We start from the raw sequence: 16,432 nt of genomic DNA, 5'->3' as shown, positions 1-16,432 counted from the left end.
TTGTGAACCCTTACTACCGGTTTCTATGAATTGAGCAGCTGGGTGGGAAGCACGGGAATAGTTGGGCACTTTTGATAAGTACCTGTTACAGCTCCCTTAGTTCTCTTAACCCTCCCCCACCTGCACCAGAAGATTATAGGGGTGGGAGGGCATCAAAGGAGTAAGATTCCTGCTAAATGAGGGTACAGCAGCACAAGGAACACATCTCATTAAATGTAAGTAGTGTCACTTGTGCTATTTTATTTATTTTTTAAGGTAAATGTAGGCTTTAATGTATTCATAAGCTGGACGTGAACCTTGTGGAAGCAGAGTTGGACTACCGCCTTTGTATATAAAGTAAACAGTATACAGAAACATTTTTTTCCTTTAGCGGTATGAAGGGGCTGCAGTGTCTTTCCTGAGAGCTGTCTGTGTAATGGAAATCTGTACACTGGAAAGAAATATGCATTTCTTATAATGCTAGAGACCTGCCCAGTAAGTTGGCCCACTTACAGGCAGCCTGAAGAACTATTAAACTGCAAGCCTGTTAAAACCTATAGAATAGTAAAGTCCTCGCTTCTGAAACAGCAGATACGAAATCCTCTTCAGAAACGGCACTTCTGGAAAGCCAGAGTTCTTGTTGGCTTACAAGAATGTTGGTTTGGCAGGTTATGAATTATCAGAACATGTCCAGCTGGCAACTTCATTCAAAGCTCTATGAAGATTTTCAGTCATTCTGGCAATGTGAAATGAACAGCACAGATCTGCCCACTAAAGAGGTTATTTGTATTTGTTTTAAAATATTTTATTTTGAAACATAAACCTTGTTTAAAAAAAGAAAAGCCAGGACAGGGTAAACATGGGAAAATAGACATTGTTATACAGTGAAATTTGTCCGCCAATGCAGTGCAGTTGTGCATCTCTAAACAGCTGTGCTGGCACTGTGTACCTGCCAGAATTTTTTTTTCTTATAAAATCCGCATTATATTGGCGTAGACTGTCTTCTTTTGAACTATTGTTAAAAACTGGAATATGATGATCCCAGCTGACATCTGGGCTGTTGCTCATACTTATGAGGTCTGGTTCCAGGGTCTCTTGTTAAAATGAAAAACAAAGGTGAATACCTAAATCTTAACCCACCATTTTAATCTCATAAAAGTTAAAGCAGGGGTTGGCAAGCCGCGGATCGCAATTGTGTTGGGAGTACCTGAATGTTGTCTGAGTATTGTGTATTGTGTGTACCTGTGTATTGTGAGTGCATGTGGGCAGTGAGTACACGAGTGCTGCGAGTGCACATGCATGGTGAGAACCTGTGTATTGCCTTGTTGAGTACCTGTGTATTAAGTATTAGTGTCAGGAAGCTAGTTGTTTTGTAATTTGGTTAGGGTATAATCCCCAATCCTCATAAAATTAGTAGGTATGATGCCCAGCTGGTGTGGAGATGCGACTCTGTGTACAACTTGCGGCATGTATGCGTTCCTTGATCATCTAATTGAGGGCGAATACTGCTGTGCAAAATGTAAGTACATTGTTTCCCTGGACGCCCAGGTTCTGAATCTAGGGAAACAACTGTCAGCACTGAGAAGACCCTCTATACTAAAGGAGAGTCTGGAACGTACCCGGCAGAGGCCAGCACAGAGGCGAGTGGAGACAACGAGGTGCAGGCACTAGAAACGGGTGACAGTCGGGAAGGATGGAGGGGGAAGTGCCAGGGAGGCCGATCCTGGGCTGGAGCATCCCAATAAGTACGCTCCATTGAGTGACATTGGTGAAACCGGTCAGGGACCAGCACTGCTGAAGCCGACGGACTCTCCTAGCTGCCAGGGGGGAAGAACTCCTCCAATGAGAGTGGGGGGGAAGAGAAGGGAAAGGATAGACAGATTCTAGTGGTAGGGAACTCGATTCTTAGAAGGACAGAGAGGGCAATCTGTGACAAAGACCTGAAGCGCCAAACTGTATGCTGTCTACCGGGCGCTCGGGCTTGGCACATAACTATCTGGTGGACAGATTACTGGGAGGGGCTGGGGAAGACCCAGATGTCATGGTGCACGTTGGCACCAATGACAGAGGCAGATGGAGTGCCCTAAAGAACAATTTTAGACACTTATGAGCTAAATTGTGGAAAAGGACCTCCAAGGTAGTATTCTCAGGAATACTACCGGTACCTCGAGCCACACCAGAAAGGCAGAGGGAGATTAGGGAAGTGAACAAGTGGCTGAGGAACTGGTGTAATAAGGAGAGGTTTGGATTCCTAGAGAACTGGGCCGACTTCTCAGTCTGTCACAAGTTCTATAGAACAGTGGTCTTCAACCCTGTCCTCAGGGCCCACTAACAGGCCAGGTTTGCAAGATAACTGAAATACATCACAGGTGATCTCATTTGCTGCTCAGAGATTGTATTCTAGTCTACATCTCCCCAAGGTAATACATAAAACCTGGCCTGTTAGTGGGCCCTGAGGACAGGGTTTATGACCACTGCTATAGAAGACTGCATCTAAATGAGGTGGGTGCAGATCTGCTAGGAATGAAGATGGCCAGAAAAGTTAGAGAGGTTTTTAAACTAGGCGACGGGGGGAATTTCCAGAGGTAGAGATAGTCAGCAATGAACATATTCCAGAGGGTAGTATTGGGGAGCATTAGTGGTAGGTTGACTAAAGCACATAAACCCTAGGTAAGTAAAGTAACAAGTCCTATTTGCAATCTCTGAACACCTAATAAGAGGACAATATGCAACCGGCCTAAACTATGTGGCATGTTCACCAATGTCAGGAGCCTGGCGGACAAGATGGGTGAACTAGAGATACTGTTGAACGAGGAGGATTTAGATTTTGTGGGAATTTCAGAGACCTGGTTCAGCAGCTCTTATGATTGGCTGGCAACCATTCAAGGGTATGCCCTTTATCACAGGGATAGAGAGGTTAAAAAAGGGGGAGGGGGAGGGGTATGCCTATATATCAAGAATAATGTACAAGTGAATGTGAGAGATGATATCAATTAGGGAGGAGGTGGAATCCTTATGGGTAGAGTTCCAAAGGGATGAAGCTAAGGGGAAAATAATACTGGGAGTATGCTATAGGCCCCCTAACCTGAGGGAGGAGAGGGAGACGGACCTCCTATCATAGTTTGGATTAGCAGCAAGGATGGTAAAGGTTATCATAATGGGGGATTTTAATTATTCAGACATAGACCTGGGTGGAGGGAACCATGCTTTCATCTAAGGCTCACCAGTTCCTAAATGTCTTGCAGGACCTAGAAACCAACTAGAAACAAGGTTTTACTAAATCTACTGATTACCAACAATACAGACCTGATCATGGATGTGGAAATAGGGGCCAATTTAGGAAACAATTGGGAAATTTAAAAGCGCGAACAATGGATGGCTTAACTCCAATGTAAAATTGCATATAAAAGCAAAGGAGAAGGCCTTCAAAAAATACAAGGCTGAGGGATCATCATCAGCATTCAGACTTTACAAAGCATGCAACAAGATATGTAAGGGTGCAATTAGGGCAGCTAAGGAGGAACACAGGACATAGCGGAGGAAAGCAAAAAAAAAAAACAGAGGACAGAATTAGAACTAGACTTGGGAACCATAACCTTGTTAAATCACCGGGACCAGATGTCTTGCAACCGAGGGTACTTAAAGAACTCAGTCAAGTAATCGCTAGACCATTGTTCCTAATTTTTACTGACAGTTTAGTGACTGGAATGATACCAGCCGATTGGAGAAAATACAATGTGGCACCAATATTTAAAAAAAGGGCCAAAATACATCCCTGGGAATTACAGACCAGTTAGCCTAACATCAATAGCATGCAAGCTCTTGGAGTGGATAAGGGACTATTAACCTTCTATGAGGAGGTATGTTGCCATCTAGATAAAGGAAGGCCCTTAGACGTGGTCCGTTGGCATGGACCATAGGGTGAATACATGGATTGAAAACTGACTACAAGGGTGAGTTCAGAGGGTGGTGATCAATGGGGAATACTTGTAATGGTCAGGAATGGGACGTGGGGTCCCCCAGGGTTCTGTGCTGTTTAGTTTGTTCATAAATGACCTGGAGGATGGGGTAAACGGTTCAATCTCTCCATTTGCGGGCACTAAGCTAAGCAGGGCAATAACTTCTCCGCAGGATGTGGAAACCTTGCAAGAAAATCTGAACAAATTAATGGGGTGGGCAACTACATGGCAAATGAGGTTTAATGTAAAATAATGCATTTGGGTGGCAAAAACCTACTCACTAGGGGGTGAACCTCCGGGGGAATCTAGGATGGAAAAGGACCTGGGGGTTCTAGTAGTAGATGGGCTTAGCACTGACATGCAATTCCAAGATTCTGCTTACAAAGCAAACAGAATATTGACGTGCATTAAAAAGGAGATTAACTCCAAGGATAAAGCAATACTTCTCCCACTCTACAAGACTTTGGTCCGGCCTCACCTGGAGTATGCTGTCCAGTTCGGTGCACCAGTCCTCAGGAAGGATGTACTGGAAATGGAGTGAGTACAAAGAAGGACAACAAAGATAATAAATGGTCTGGAGGATATTAGTTATAAGGAAAGGTTGTGAGCACTGAGTTTATTCTCTCTGGAGGAGAGACGCTTGAGAGAAGGTATGATTTCAATTTACAAATATCATACTGGTGATCCCACAACAGGGATAAAACATTTTAGCGGAAAGGGAGTTTAATAAGACATGTGGCCACTCATTAAAATGAGAAGAAAAGAGGTTTAACCTTAAACTGCGTAGATGGTTCTTTTCTGTAAGAGCAGCAAGGATGTGGAATTCCCTTCCACATGCGGTGGTTTCAGCGGGGGGGGCATCATTAGTTAAAAAAAAAAACGATTAGATAAGCACCTGAACGACCACAACATACAGGGAAATACAATGTAATACTGACATATGATCACACACAGTTTGGACTTGTGTCTTTTTTCAGCCTTACCTACTATGTAACTATGTATAATTGACCAATAGCCTGCAGGAAGTCGACAGGTGGATCGTGAACACAGATCTGCCTCCCTTCAGCCTCCGCCACTTTTATGTTCACTGCAGAGCAGGGAACGGGAGGCAGCTTAGTGCTGTATTGTGGGCGAGGGTGGGAACTGCCTTAGTGATTGGTTGCTAGGTTGGTTGTTTGGTTGATTGGTTGTTAACTCTGGCATCTCCCGCCTTCCATCCAGGACTATGCTGTCTCTGGATCTCTGCTGTGCTGTACACACACTGGCAGGTAGGAAGAAGTACCTACACAGCACTGTTTATAGGGGTGGGGGGGTGCAGAAGAGACACTGTTGGGGGGGGGGGGGGCGGCGGCGCAGAAGAGACACTGTTGGGGGGCGCAGAGGACACTACAGTGGAGGGAACGGGGATATTGATGAGAAATGGACAGAGGGCACTGCTTTGGAGGTTGGGGAGGCAGGGAACACTTTGAGGGGTAGAGGACACTGCTATAGGGAGAGTGAAGGACACTACAGTTGGGGGGGGGGGGGGGGGATGTGAAGTGGAACAGAGGACACTGTTTTGGGGGTATAGGACACTACTGTGAAGGAAAGGTGTAGAGGACACTACAGTGGGGGGTGATGCGAGAGAGACAGAGGACACTGCGTGGGGGGAGGGTTAGGAGCACTACTGTGGGGTAAGAGGGGCAGTAGGCACTGCTATGGGGGGAGGGGTTTATGTGAAGGGGTCAGAGGACACTATGTACACTACTGTTGGGGGGGGGGGGGAAGGACACTATGAGGGGGGACTGATTTGAAGGGCAGAGGACACTGCCTTTGGGTGGAGGGGGTACAGAACACTACTTGGGGGGGGGGGGGGAGGGGGGGGCGGAGGACACTTCCATGGGAGGGTGATGTGAAAAAGACTTTTATGTGGGGGTGTGGGGGGGGGGGGGCAGAGTGGCAGGGTGCACTAATGTGGGGGGTGATGTTGAGGGGAACAGAGGACACTACTGTGACACACTATGTGATGTTCATGCTGTCTTTTTATTGGGAGCTTGATAGTTTGTTTTAATTGTATTAATTCTTTAAAGGGCACCACTCACAGGGGACCCCGGTTTCTTAGGAGAGACCCTGTGACTGGCTTACTGCCCTACCTATGTCTACATTCACCAAACACCTACACGCTTCCTCCCAAATACACTGCACATATACCGGGTTTGAAGATTTGTGTTCCCTTCAGGAAATGCCCATGCACCTTCTTTCATCCCTATATAGTTTGTTACAGGCCTTAACGCATGACCAATTACCACGTTATACGAGGATGTGGTCTGCGGACCTGGGTGAGGACATCTCCAGACCGGAATGGCAAACATCTTTCCACTTTACACATAAATCAACAATCTCTTGTTATTCTCAAGAAAAGAATTATAAGATCTTATCTAGGTGGTACAGAGACCCCACCACTCTGCAAAAAATCTTTCCGTTTTCTCTGGCCACCTGCTGGCGTTGCGATGTCTCTGCCGGGAATTACCTACATGTCTGGTGGGACTGTGAGAGGATCCGCCCCTTTGGAACTCAGGTATTTGAATGCTACAATTCTATTTCTAATAAGAAAGTGCCGACCTCCCCAAAGATTGCCCTCCTTTCTATGTTGCCCGGGTCAAAAAATAAATAAAAAATTGGAGCAGGCTGAGAGCAATAAAAGGTATTTTTGAGTGAGTACATACTTGAACAGATTCTTTTTACCAGAGTTTGTTACTTTAATGGACTGTTTTGATAAAAAATGGTATTTCGCTTTTTATTGAATTCAGATGAGTTAAACTTGTGTTTTCGTCTATTTTTCTGAGATCCTGGCAGTGAAATCTGTGCAGGTTATTTCCGTGACCTGCATAACTGCCATTACCATTAAAAGCAGCCATGTGCTCCCTGCTGGGTTTTGAAATGATTTTATATTTTAACTAGAACTGTGGCTCTATTTAGAATGGGTAATGTTTGGTATATTACATACAGTGTTTAAAGCAGTATTAAATTCAGAATTAAAAATGTAATATATTGCAGCTTATTAATCATTAGATGTGGTATAAGATCCCTTTCACACAGGCCAGATTTGTTTTTTACACTAGGGGATCTGTCCACTGATTCCCTGTTAAGCTGATCGGGAGGGCCAGATGACAGGTCCATGTCTGCTTTATGGGCATTCAGATGTAAACAGACCTGCTGTCTGTTTACACACAACTGCCCTGCAATTCGATCCGGCCAGACAGAGTAGATCCTCTTCCATTTGATCCAGATTGTAAGGGATTGGAGTTAGTGAGGTATAAATGGACACAAGTCCGTTTGCATCAGCCGCTTCATAGAGGAGAATGGAAGGTCCATTTTCCAGACAGACCCAATTTGACCTTTGTGTGAAAAGGACCTTTGTTTTTACCATCTGTTTTCACTTGGTGATCCTGCCAGTAACACACCTGTATTAGAGTGCTCTCACACTGGATGATGGAGCACAGGGACACCTTTGGAAAGCAGCGTGGTTAATCTGGGGGAGAAGGGAGTGTTAGATGGATTAGCAGATTTAGATACTCTAACTAATTGAAGTCAAATTCCAGCCACCGCTCTATGAACGGTTACAGCAACCGTTTTTCCTTTGGGATAAAGTTTTTACGTTAATAAAAACTGATCATTGTAAGCCCACCTGCCAGTGTTGAAGGGTTTTTCTCATCTATGTGACTCGTATATCTGCAAGAGAGCTTGTTCTTTAAAAAAAAAAATAAAAATCAGAGTTACTGGCCAGATGAAAATTGAAGAAAGAAACTAAAAAGAAAATGAATGCAACCATCACTTCAAAGAATAACAATTTTCTGGTGAAGAAGGAAACTTACATTTTTTGCTCCAGAGGAGGACCAGAAGGTATGACAATGGGCAGTATGTTCAGGAGTTGGTCGTTAGAGGTTATGCCAGTGAACAGTATGCTGGACGATATATCTCAGCAGGAAGAATGTGCTGGAGGATATGACAGTGGACAGTATATGCAGGAGAAAAGTTGTGAAAGGTATGGAAGTGGGCCTATGTTCAGAAGAGGAGTGCTAAAAGGTATCACAGCAGGCATTTTGTGCAGGGAAGAAGTGGTATCATGTATGGTAGCAGGCAATATGTGCATAATCAAAGTGCTGATGGACACCAAGGGCCCTAAGCTAGCCATATACAGTTTCCTTCACACAAGCGAGGTGGATGGAGGAGTCCCTGCCCCAGGACATTATATTCTGACAGCAGCTTCCCGAGCTAATAAAATTCAGGGATCAGCTGCTTTAGCTGATTGACTGCAGCCACTGATCAAGAAAAAATTTCCAACATGTTCCTTCGACAGAAGCTAATCAAATGATTGCTTTCTGTAGAGCGGGGATGGCCAGACGCTGATCGAGATTTGTTCAGTCCCTGCTGAACTGGAAGAACTTCAGTGGATGGCCAACTTTATTGTCAGGAGAGGTATATGAATGTACAGTGACAAGCATTGGTAGAAAAGCAGTGTACAGGGTATGACCATAGGAACAGGAAAGGAATGCAGATGGTATGACTGCAAGAAGTATGTATAGGAAAGAAATGTAAAGGATATGACGGAAGGAGGTATGTACTAGAAAGAAAGATGGAGGATTTGACAAGAAGGTATGCACAGGAAAGAAATGCAAAGCATTATGACAACAGCTTGCATGTGCAGGAAAGGAATGCAGACGGTATAACAGCAGGACGTATGTATATAGAAAAGGAATGCATTAGATATGACAACAGGAAGTATGTGCAGGAAAGTAAAGGAATGCAGAAGTTATGAGAACAAGGAAGTATGTACAGCAAATAAATGCAGAGGATATGAGTGCAAGAAGTAACTGTATATGCAGGAATGGAATGCGGAGGATATGACAGCATGGGCAGGAAATGAATGCAAAGTTTATAACAGCAGGAGGGTATGTACAGGAAGGAAATGTAGAGGGTATGGGAGCAGGCAGTATGTGCAGGAAATAAATCCATATAGTATGACAGCAGGAAGTATGTACAGGAAAGAAATGCAGAGGACATGTCAGCTGGTAGTGTGTACAAGAAAGGAATGCAGTTGATATTTCAGCATGTGCAGGAAAGGAATGCAAAGCTTATAACAGCAGGAAATATGTACAGGAATGCCATGTACACGCGGTCAGATTTTCAGATGGAAAATGTTCATTGAGAGCCATTTGTTGGAAATTGTGACCGTGTGTAGGCTCCATTGGACATTTTCCATCGGAATTTCCGCCTAACAAAATTTGAGATCTGGATCTCAAATTTTCCAACAAAATCCGTTGTCAGAAATTCCAATCATGTGTACACAATTCCGACGCACATAGTCCCACGCATGCTTGGAATCAAGCAGAAGAGCAGGACTGGCTATTGAACTTAATTTTTCTCAGCTCGTCTTAAGTGTTGTACGTCACCGCATTCTTGATGTTCGCAATTTCCGACCAACTTTGTGTGACCATGTGTATGCAAGACAAGTCTGAGCCAACATCCGTCACAAAAAATCCATGGATTTTGTTGCCAGAATGTCCGATCGTGTGTACGGGGCAGAATTGTGCAGATGATATGACAGCAGGAAATATGTACAGGAAAGGAATGCAGAGGACATGACAGCAAGAAGTATGGACAGTAAAATAATGCAGAGGGTATGACAGCAGCAAGTATGTGCAAGAGAGTAGGGCAGAAGGTGTTACATCAAATTGTATGAGCAGGAGAAGACTGCAGAGAGTATGACGGCAGTAGAGGATTCTGAAGGGGGGGGGGGGGGGGAGGTGGTTGAGAAAATGTAGTATTGACAGGAGGGGGGGGGGGGGGGGCTTACATTCTGGTAGGGGAGGAACTGTCACACAACATAGTATGAATCAGGAAAGTGGATGTGATCTTGATCCCAAGGGGAAAGGCTTTGAGAGAATATTGTGTGAGGGGGTAGCTGGGAACTACCAGAGAAAGCAGTATAATCTGTGTCGGAGGATTTTACATAGAAGCTAATAAAAACATTGTTTTGAGAAAACGGTGAGTGATAGAGATGTGGATGCTTATGGTAAAAAAAAAAAAAAAATGTCCCTACTAAAGAGTGGCAAGTACTCAATGAACAATTGTGTGTGCTGTGGACCTGGCATCTTTACAAGGCACAACTCTGGAAGGGGTCGTAAAAGGGATTGTTGCAATTACTTTTTTATAAGACACAATATTAAATATATATAATTTTAATATATAATATATATAAAAATAAATTTGCCAATATGGCAAATGCAACAGGGGATAAAAGTGACTTGAAATCCCAAAATCCAGGAGGAAACTTTAGAGTAGGGATTACTGCTACAGCTCTCCTCAAGGTACATAAGAAGTGCACTGCATGACCCAGCTCACCAAGATTCCACCTCTAGCTGAAATAACACTTATGGATATTCTTACCCTTTAAAATGAAATCTAAATCAACATGGGCAAGACATAATTGTAGGGAGAACTTATGTTGTATTTAATATTGTCAAATTTCCTACAATTCTGTTGTCCAGTTATAATGTATTTGTTGAGAAATAAGTGGGACTTGATGTGATTCAATGAACCCTTGTCTGGGAAAGATGAACACACTACACTGTAAACTGCCAGCTAACAGACTTCTTGTGCGCCAACAAATAATAGTCATGTCTGACTGTCAGAGCGAATCACTGGTTTATTGATTTATGTCTCCCCGAGGCACAAACAGCCATTTTCGCTTGCATTCATTTACACAAAAAGATTATTTTTGAATTTATTTGCAAGGCTTTTTACTAAGATAACTAATTGTTTATGTGAAGTACAGCTCTGCTCCAGATCTTCTGCTTTTCAAATCAAGCTTTGTGTTAGCAGTTTACAGCACTTTTCTGATGAATGGAAGGAATACACCTGTTTAAATGATCTTCAGCTATAGTAAATGGTTTCTGCGTTAATTTGCTTATTAAAATGTATGATTCTAGAACAAATTTTTCATATATAAACACTGGGATATGTGTTCCCACCATGATTACCAGACCACTAATTTAATTTATGTATTTTGCATGCAATTATCCAACATTTTACTGAAATTTTATATGGGCCAAAACATTGAAATAGTGAGTACACCCCTCACATTTTTGTAAATATTATATTATATCTTTTCATGTGACTAAAGAAATGACACTTTGCTACAATGTAAAGTAGTGAGTGTACAGCTCGTATAACAGTGTACATTTGCTGCCCCCCAGCATAAGTCAACACCCAGCCATTCATGTCTAAACTACTTGCAAGTGAGTACACCCTAAGTGAAAATGTCCAAATTGGGCCCAAAGTGTCAATATTTTGTGTGGCCACCATTATTTTCCAGCATTATTTTAACTCCCTTGGGCATGGAGTTTACCAGAGTTTCACAGGTTGCCACTGGAGTCCTCTTCCACTCCTCCATAACGACATCACAGAGCAGGTGGATGTTGGAGATCTTGCACTCCTCTCCACCTTCCATTTGAGGATGCCCCAAAGATGCTCAATAGGGTTTAGGTCTGGAGGCATGGTTGGCCAGTACATCACCTTTACCCTCAGCTTCTTTAGCAAGGCAGGGGTCATCTTGGAGCTGTGTTTGGGGTTGTTATCATGTTGGAATATTGACTTGCGGCCCAGTCTCTGAAGGGAGGGGGATCATGCTCTGCTTTAGTTTGTCACAGTACATGTTGGCATTCATGGTTCCCTCAGTTAACTGTAGCACCCTAGTGCCGGCAGCACTAATGCAGCCCCAGACCATGACACTCCCACCACCATGCTTGACTGTAGTCAAGATACACTTGACTTTGTTCTCCTCACTGGTTGCCGCCACACATGTTTTGACACCATCCGAACCAAATACGTTTATCTTGGTCTCATCAGACCATAGGACATGGTTCCAGTAATCCGTGTCCTTAGACTGCTTGTCTTCAGCAAACTGTTAGCGGGCTTTCTTGTGCATCATCTTTAGAATAGGCTTTATTCTGGTACGACAGCCATGCAGACCTATTTGATGCAGTGTGCGGCGTATGGTCTGAGCACTGACAGGCTGACCCCCCACCCCTTCAATCTCTGCAACAATGCTGGCAGCACTCATACGTCTATTTCCCAAAGACAGCTTCTGGATATGATGCTGAGCACGTGCACTCAGCTTCTTTGGTCGACCATGGTGAGGCCTGTTCTGAGTGGAACCTCTCCTGGTAAACCGCTGTATGGTCTTGGCCACCATGCTGCAGCTCCGTTTCAGGGTCTTGGCAACCTTCTTATAGCCTAGGCCATCTTTATGTAGAGCAACAATTCTTTTCTCTTTTTTTTTAAATCCTCAGAGTTCTTTGCCATGATGTGCCATGTTGTATTTCCAGTGACCAGTATAAGTGAGTATGATAAAACCAAATGTAACACACCTGCTCCCCATTCACACCTGAGACCTTGTTGCACTAAAGCCGCGTACACACGGGCAGATTGTATGGCCTACTTAGTCCGTCATACAATCCGACGGACAGTCTGTCATACTTTCGAATGAACGGACTTGACCACACACGGATGCACAAACAGTCCGTCGAAAGCTTGCGCGATGACGTGTACAGCACATACGACGGGACTAGAAATAGGAAGTCCAATACACAGCAATGCAACCTTTCGCCGTGTAAATCCTTTCTGAGCATGCGCCATTCTTAGTCCGTCGAACTAGCCTACTGACGAGCGGATTGTCCGCTGAAACCAAAGTATGACGGACAGTATTACGGAAATTCCGAAATACTTAGTACACCAGACTGCACGCTGAAAAAGTCCGCTGAAGCCCACACACGAGCGGACTGTCCGCTGAAATGTGTTTCGACGGACTAAGTTGGCCATACAGTCCGCCCGTGTGTACGCGGCTTAAGAAGTCACATGATACCAGGGAGGGAAATGGCTAATTGGGCCCAATTTGGATATTTTCACTTAGGGCTGTACTCACTTATTTTGCCAGCATAGACATTAATGGCTGTGTGTTGAGTTATTTTGAAGGGACAGCACATTTACAAGCTGTACACTCACTACTTTACATTGCAGCAAAGTGACATTTCTTCAGTGTTGTCACATGAAAAGGTATAATAAAATATTTACAAAAATGTGAGGGGTGTACTCACTTTTGTGAGATACTGTATGACAATTTTGCTAAATTATTAAATACATTTTTAATTGTCAGACATAGCAGAAACAACTGCTATGTTGGTACAGTTTTTTTTTTTTTATTAAACTTGATTAAACTCATTGACCAAAGGTTGTAGCACAACACTAAAGGGCTTTTGGGGCCTCTGAAAATCTGGATTCTAGTTGACTAGAGCAAGCAAAAATGCTAGAATTGAATACCCTGTAACTGAGGGTACTGGATTCTTGTTTTTTTTTAATTGGAACCTTAATTTCATATGGATTCTTGCATTGTCCATATGTAGGTGTTTCTCCTTTCTAAGTGGTTACATATCAAATTACAGTTGTTCTCTTCCTGATATATGTATATGCACACAAAGGAGAGCACTTCCACCGATGCATGTCATTTATCATTGTGTATATCAGAAAATTACAGGGGTTGCAACACTCAGTAGGATTTATTGTACCATTAATAAGTAAGAGCATGTGTCCCAATTGAGTACAGTATATATTTGTCACCTTAAGCTACTGAGCTCTGTAAATCATAGGTGTTTTACAGCAGAACTGAATTAAATGTGAAATGATAGCTTCCTCTTGTCCAGATACAGGATTACAGAATGTTTTAATCAGGGCTCTTTGTTTCTTCTGCAGGGGGAATATTGGGTACTGTAACATTTCCAATGAGCTTTGTTGAAAGTGTTTTTACAATGTGTGATCCTTCAGTGTGTAGAACTGAATCCAGAGTGACCGATGTTTTGTTTGCTTTTTTTAATCATGGCTAGTAATGTCTGCTTGTCTACATTTGTAGGTACCTTTTTGCACTGCAAGTGAAGCAAGATATGGTACACGGCAGGCTCACGTGTAATGAAAGCAGCGCTGCACTCTTAATTTCGCATATTGTGCAATGTAAGTTTTTACATACAATTTTATGCCTGACACTTGCCTTAGGTCAATATATTTAATGAATATATACATAATTGCTAATGGCGTAATGTCTAAATTCAGTAATTATCTTTCCAGCTAGTAATGTAGCTCTAATGGGAGCCCTCCCACCCTCTTCTCTCCCAGTAATTTACTCGCAGTGTGTATGTCATGACAAAATGCAACAAAAACCTTGGTACATATCTACAATACAGTACTTGCACATTTCCCCATGTTATTTTGCTTTAAAAGTCAGCCCTGCCTGAGTTCTCATCTGATGGACTAAACAAAAGCTCCCTTAATGTAATGGCGATAAGTGTTCTTGTAGCCAATCAAAGGAAAAGTGGGCAGCGTTGACTTACACTGTCTATTTCAGTTTGGCAGTGGCACTGTATTTCCAGTTCATAGAGGAACTTAAAGTGATTTTAAATGTAATATATTGCAGCTTATAAATCCTTACATGTGGTAACTGCATTATGTTTTTTCTTTTTGCCCCCCCCCCCCCCCCCCCTTTCACCTGATGATCTGACCAGTAACACACCTCTTGTAGTAAAGTGCCCCCACTCTGGATGAATGAGCACAGGGGGCATGTTTTGACAGTAGCATTGTCAGTTGGGCGAAGGGGAGTGTTGGAATGTACTACCAGATTTAAATACACATTGTAGCCAGCTATATATATTTTCTTTCCTTTTTGGGTTAAAGGTTTTACATAAATAAAAGCGATTCATTGTAAGCACCCCTGCTAGTGGTAAACGGTTTGTCTCATCTTTGTAACTGACACATTGACTTACTGGCTAGATCACCAGGTGAAAATAGCAGCCATCACATCTAGGAAATGTTAAGCTGCAACATAATGCAAATTTGCTTTTGGGTTTAATACCACCTTAGAGTACACTGCATTCTGGCAGATCAGCAGTCTTTTTCTATATTGCAGAGTTTGTAAAAACATAGGTATACACTTTAATTGATTTATAGGCCTAAGCAAATACAACTTTCTGGTCAGGTGTTGCTCTCCTTTTCCATATTTTTATAACATTTTTAACATGTTATTTCTTACAAATATTATGTAATACTCACCTGAGATTGAAGCCCTCGTTGTTGTGCCCATACACCGCTCCGGTGGCCGACATCACTCCCGGGGTTCCTTTCAGGTATTGCGGTTCCGTCGCTGTAATTGGCCGGAGCCGCGATGACGTCACTCCCGCACATGCGCGTGATAACGGCACACTCACTGTAGCAACGCCACATACGTGCCATTGCTTCAGTTTGTGTCAGTATGCATGTGCCGATGACAATGGCACATGCAAATATAGGGGATATCTCCTAAACCATGCAGGTTTGGGAGATATCTTCGGTAGCTACAGGTAATCCTTATTATAGGCTAACCTGTAGCACAAAGTGGTCTGTAAGGGTTTACAACAACTTTAACTCTGAGCTTTCTATGTTTGTTGGGTAACTTCTCTCTCTCACAAAATGTGATTCATGTGAAAAAAAAATAACAGTACTACTGCTGTACTTCTCTACGTAGCCATGAAATTACCATCAAATTCCTTGACAGTTTGATTTGCCATGACCCTTTTTTCCTTTAGGGAAAATTACTTAAATCCACATATTTTTAGTCATTTTTTATAAATGGATTGACAGACAGCATAAATAATTGTGTAGACCGCAATGTGGCTATTGATTCCTTATAATCTGTTATGAGAAAATGACTGTATGTTTGTTTAACGTTGTAAACCTGCTGTGAAAATGCAGGTATTTCAGAAATAAACTGCAGTCATGATGATCCTGTAGGTTTTTATTACTGATTTGAAAACATGCAGGTCAGGAGTTCCCAACGCTCTGGCTGTGTTCATACATGCTTCTGGCCAGGGACTAAGTAGAAGCCAAACAATGAGCATGCCAGCCAGGGAATATTAGCTTATATGACACAGCGCTGGTTACTTTTAAGGTAGAGGTCCCAATCTAGTGCATCAAAAGCCATATAGTCTTTCAGTAGACACTATGTACCTGTTTCCCTGATCAGATGCTTTGCTTTGTAGCTATTGCAGTTTTTTTTTAGGTGGAATGACCCCTGACTTGGTAAGCCAACTGTTGCTTGATAACAAGACTGTCACTCAGAATGCATATGATATTACTGTTTGATTAATTAGGTAAAACCTTGGATTGCCATCATCATTCTTTCTGGAAACATGCTTGTAATCCAGAGCACTTGTATATCAAAGTGATTTTCTCCATAAGAAATAATGGAAACTTAAATGATTCGTTCCACAACCATTTATTCGCAAGCCCTTCAGTTTATAGTCCATATAAAAAGATTATAGCAATGTGACCAGGTTGTGTGACCATAAAATGTCCATTTACAAATGGCAGCCTCCACAAGGGGATTATAAGCCAAATCCAGCAGGAGCTAAAGAGTATAAAAGAGAAGAGAG

The 16,432-nt window shown here is 42.8% G+C and overlaps 1 protein-coding gene across 4 annotated transcripts in view; it reads left to right on the top strand.

The window, feature by feature from the left end:
* The window catches only part of FARP1 (FERM, ARH/RhoGEF and pleckstrin domain protein 1), a 271,079-nt gene that overhangs the window by 178,771 nt on the left and 75,876 nt on the right, over window positions 1–16,432 (top strand). For all 4 annotated transcript variants that reach the window (XM_077482994.1, XM_077482993.1, XM_077482995.1 and 1 more), the window contains exon 6: window positions 13,885–13,982. In XM_077482994.1, coding sequence (XP_077339120.1) covers window positions 13,885–13,982 — 98 coding nt within the window. The remainder of the gene's footprint in view (window positions 1–13,884; window positions 13,983–16,432) is intronic.

The sequence above is a fragment of the Lithobates pipiens genome, unplaced genomic scaffold (genome assembly GCF_037356315.1).
Source record: "Lithobates pipiens isolate NorthernLeopardFrog02 unplaced genomic scaffold, aLitPip1_a1.2 Scaffold_16, whole genome shotgun sequence".
Taxonomy (NCBI): domain Eukaryota; kingdom Metazoa; phylum Chordata; class Amphibia; order Anura; family Ranidae; genus Lithobates; species Lithobates pipiens.
The sequence above is the reverse complement of the archived record's forward strand: the minus strand, read 5'-3'. Positions and strand labels throughout refer to the sequence as shown.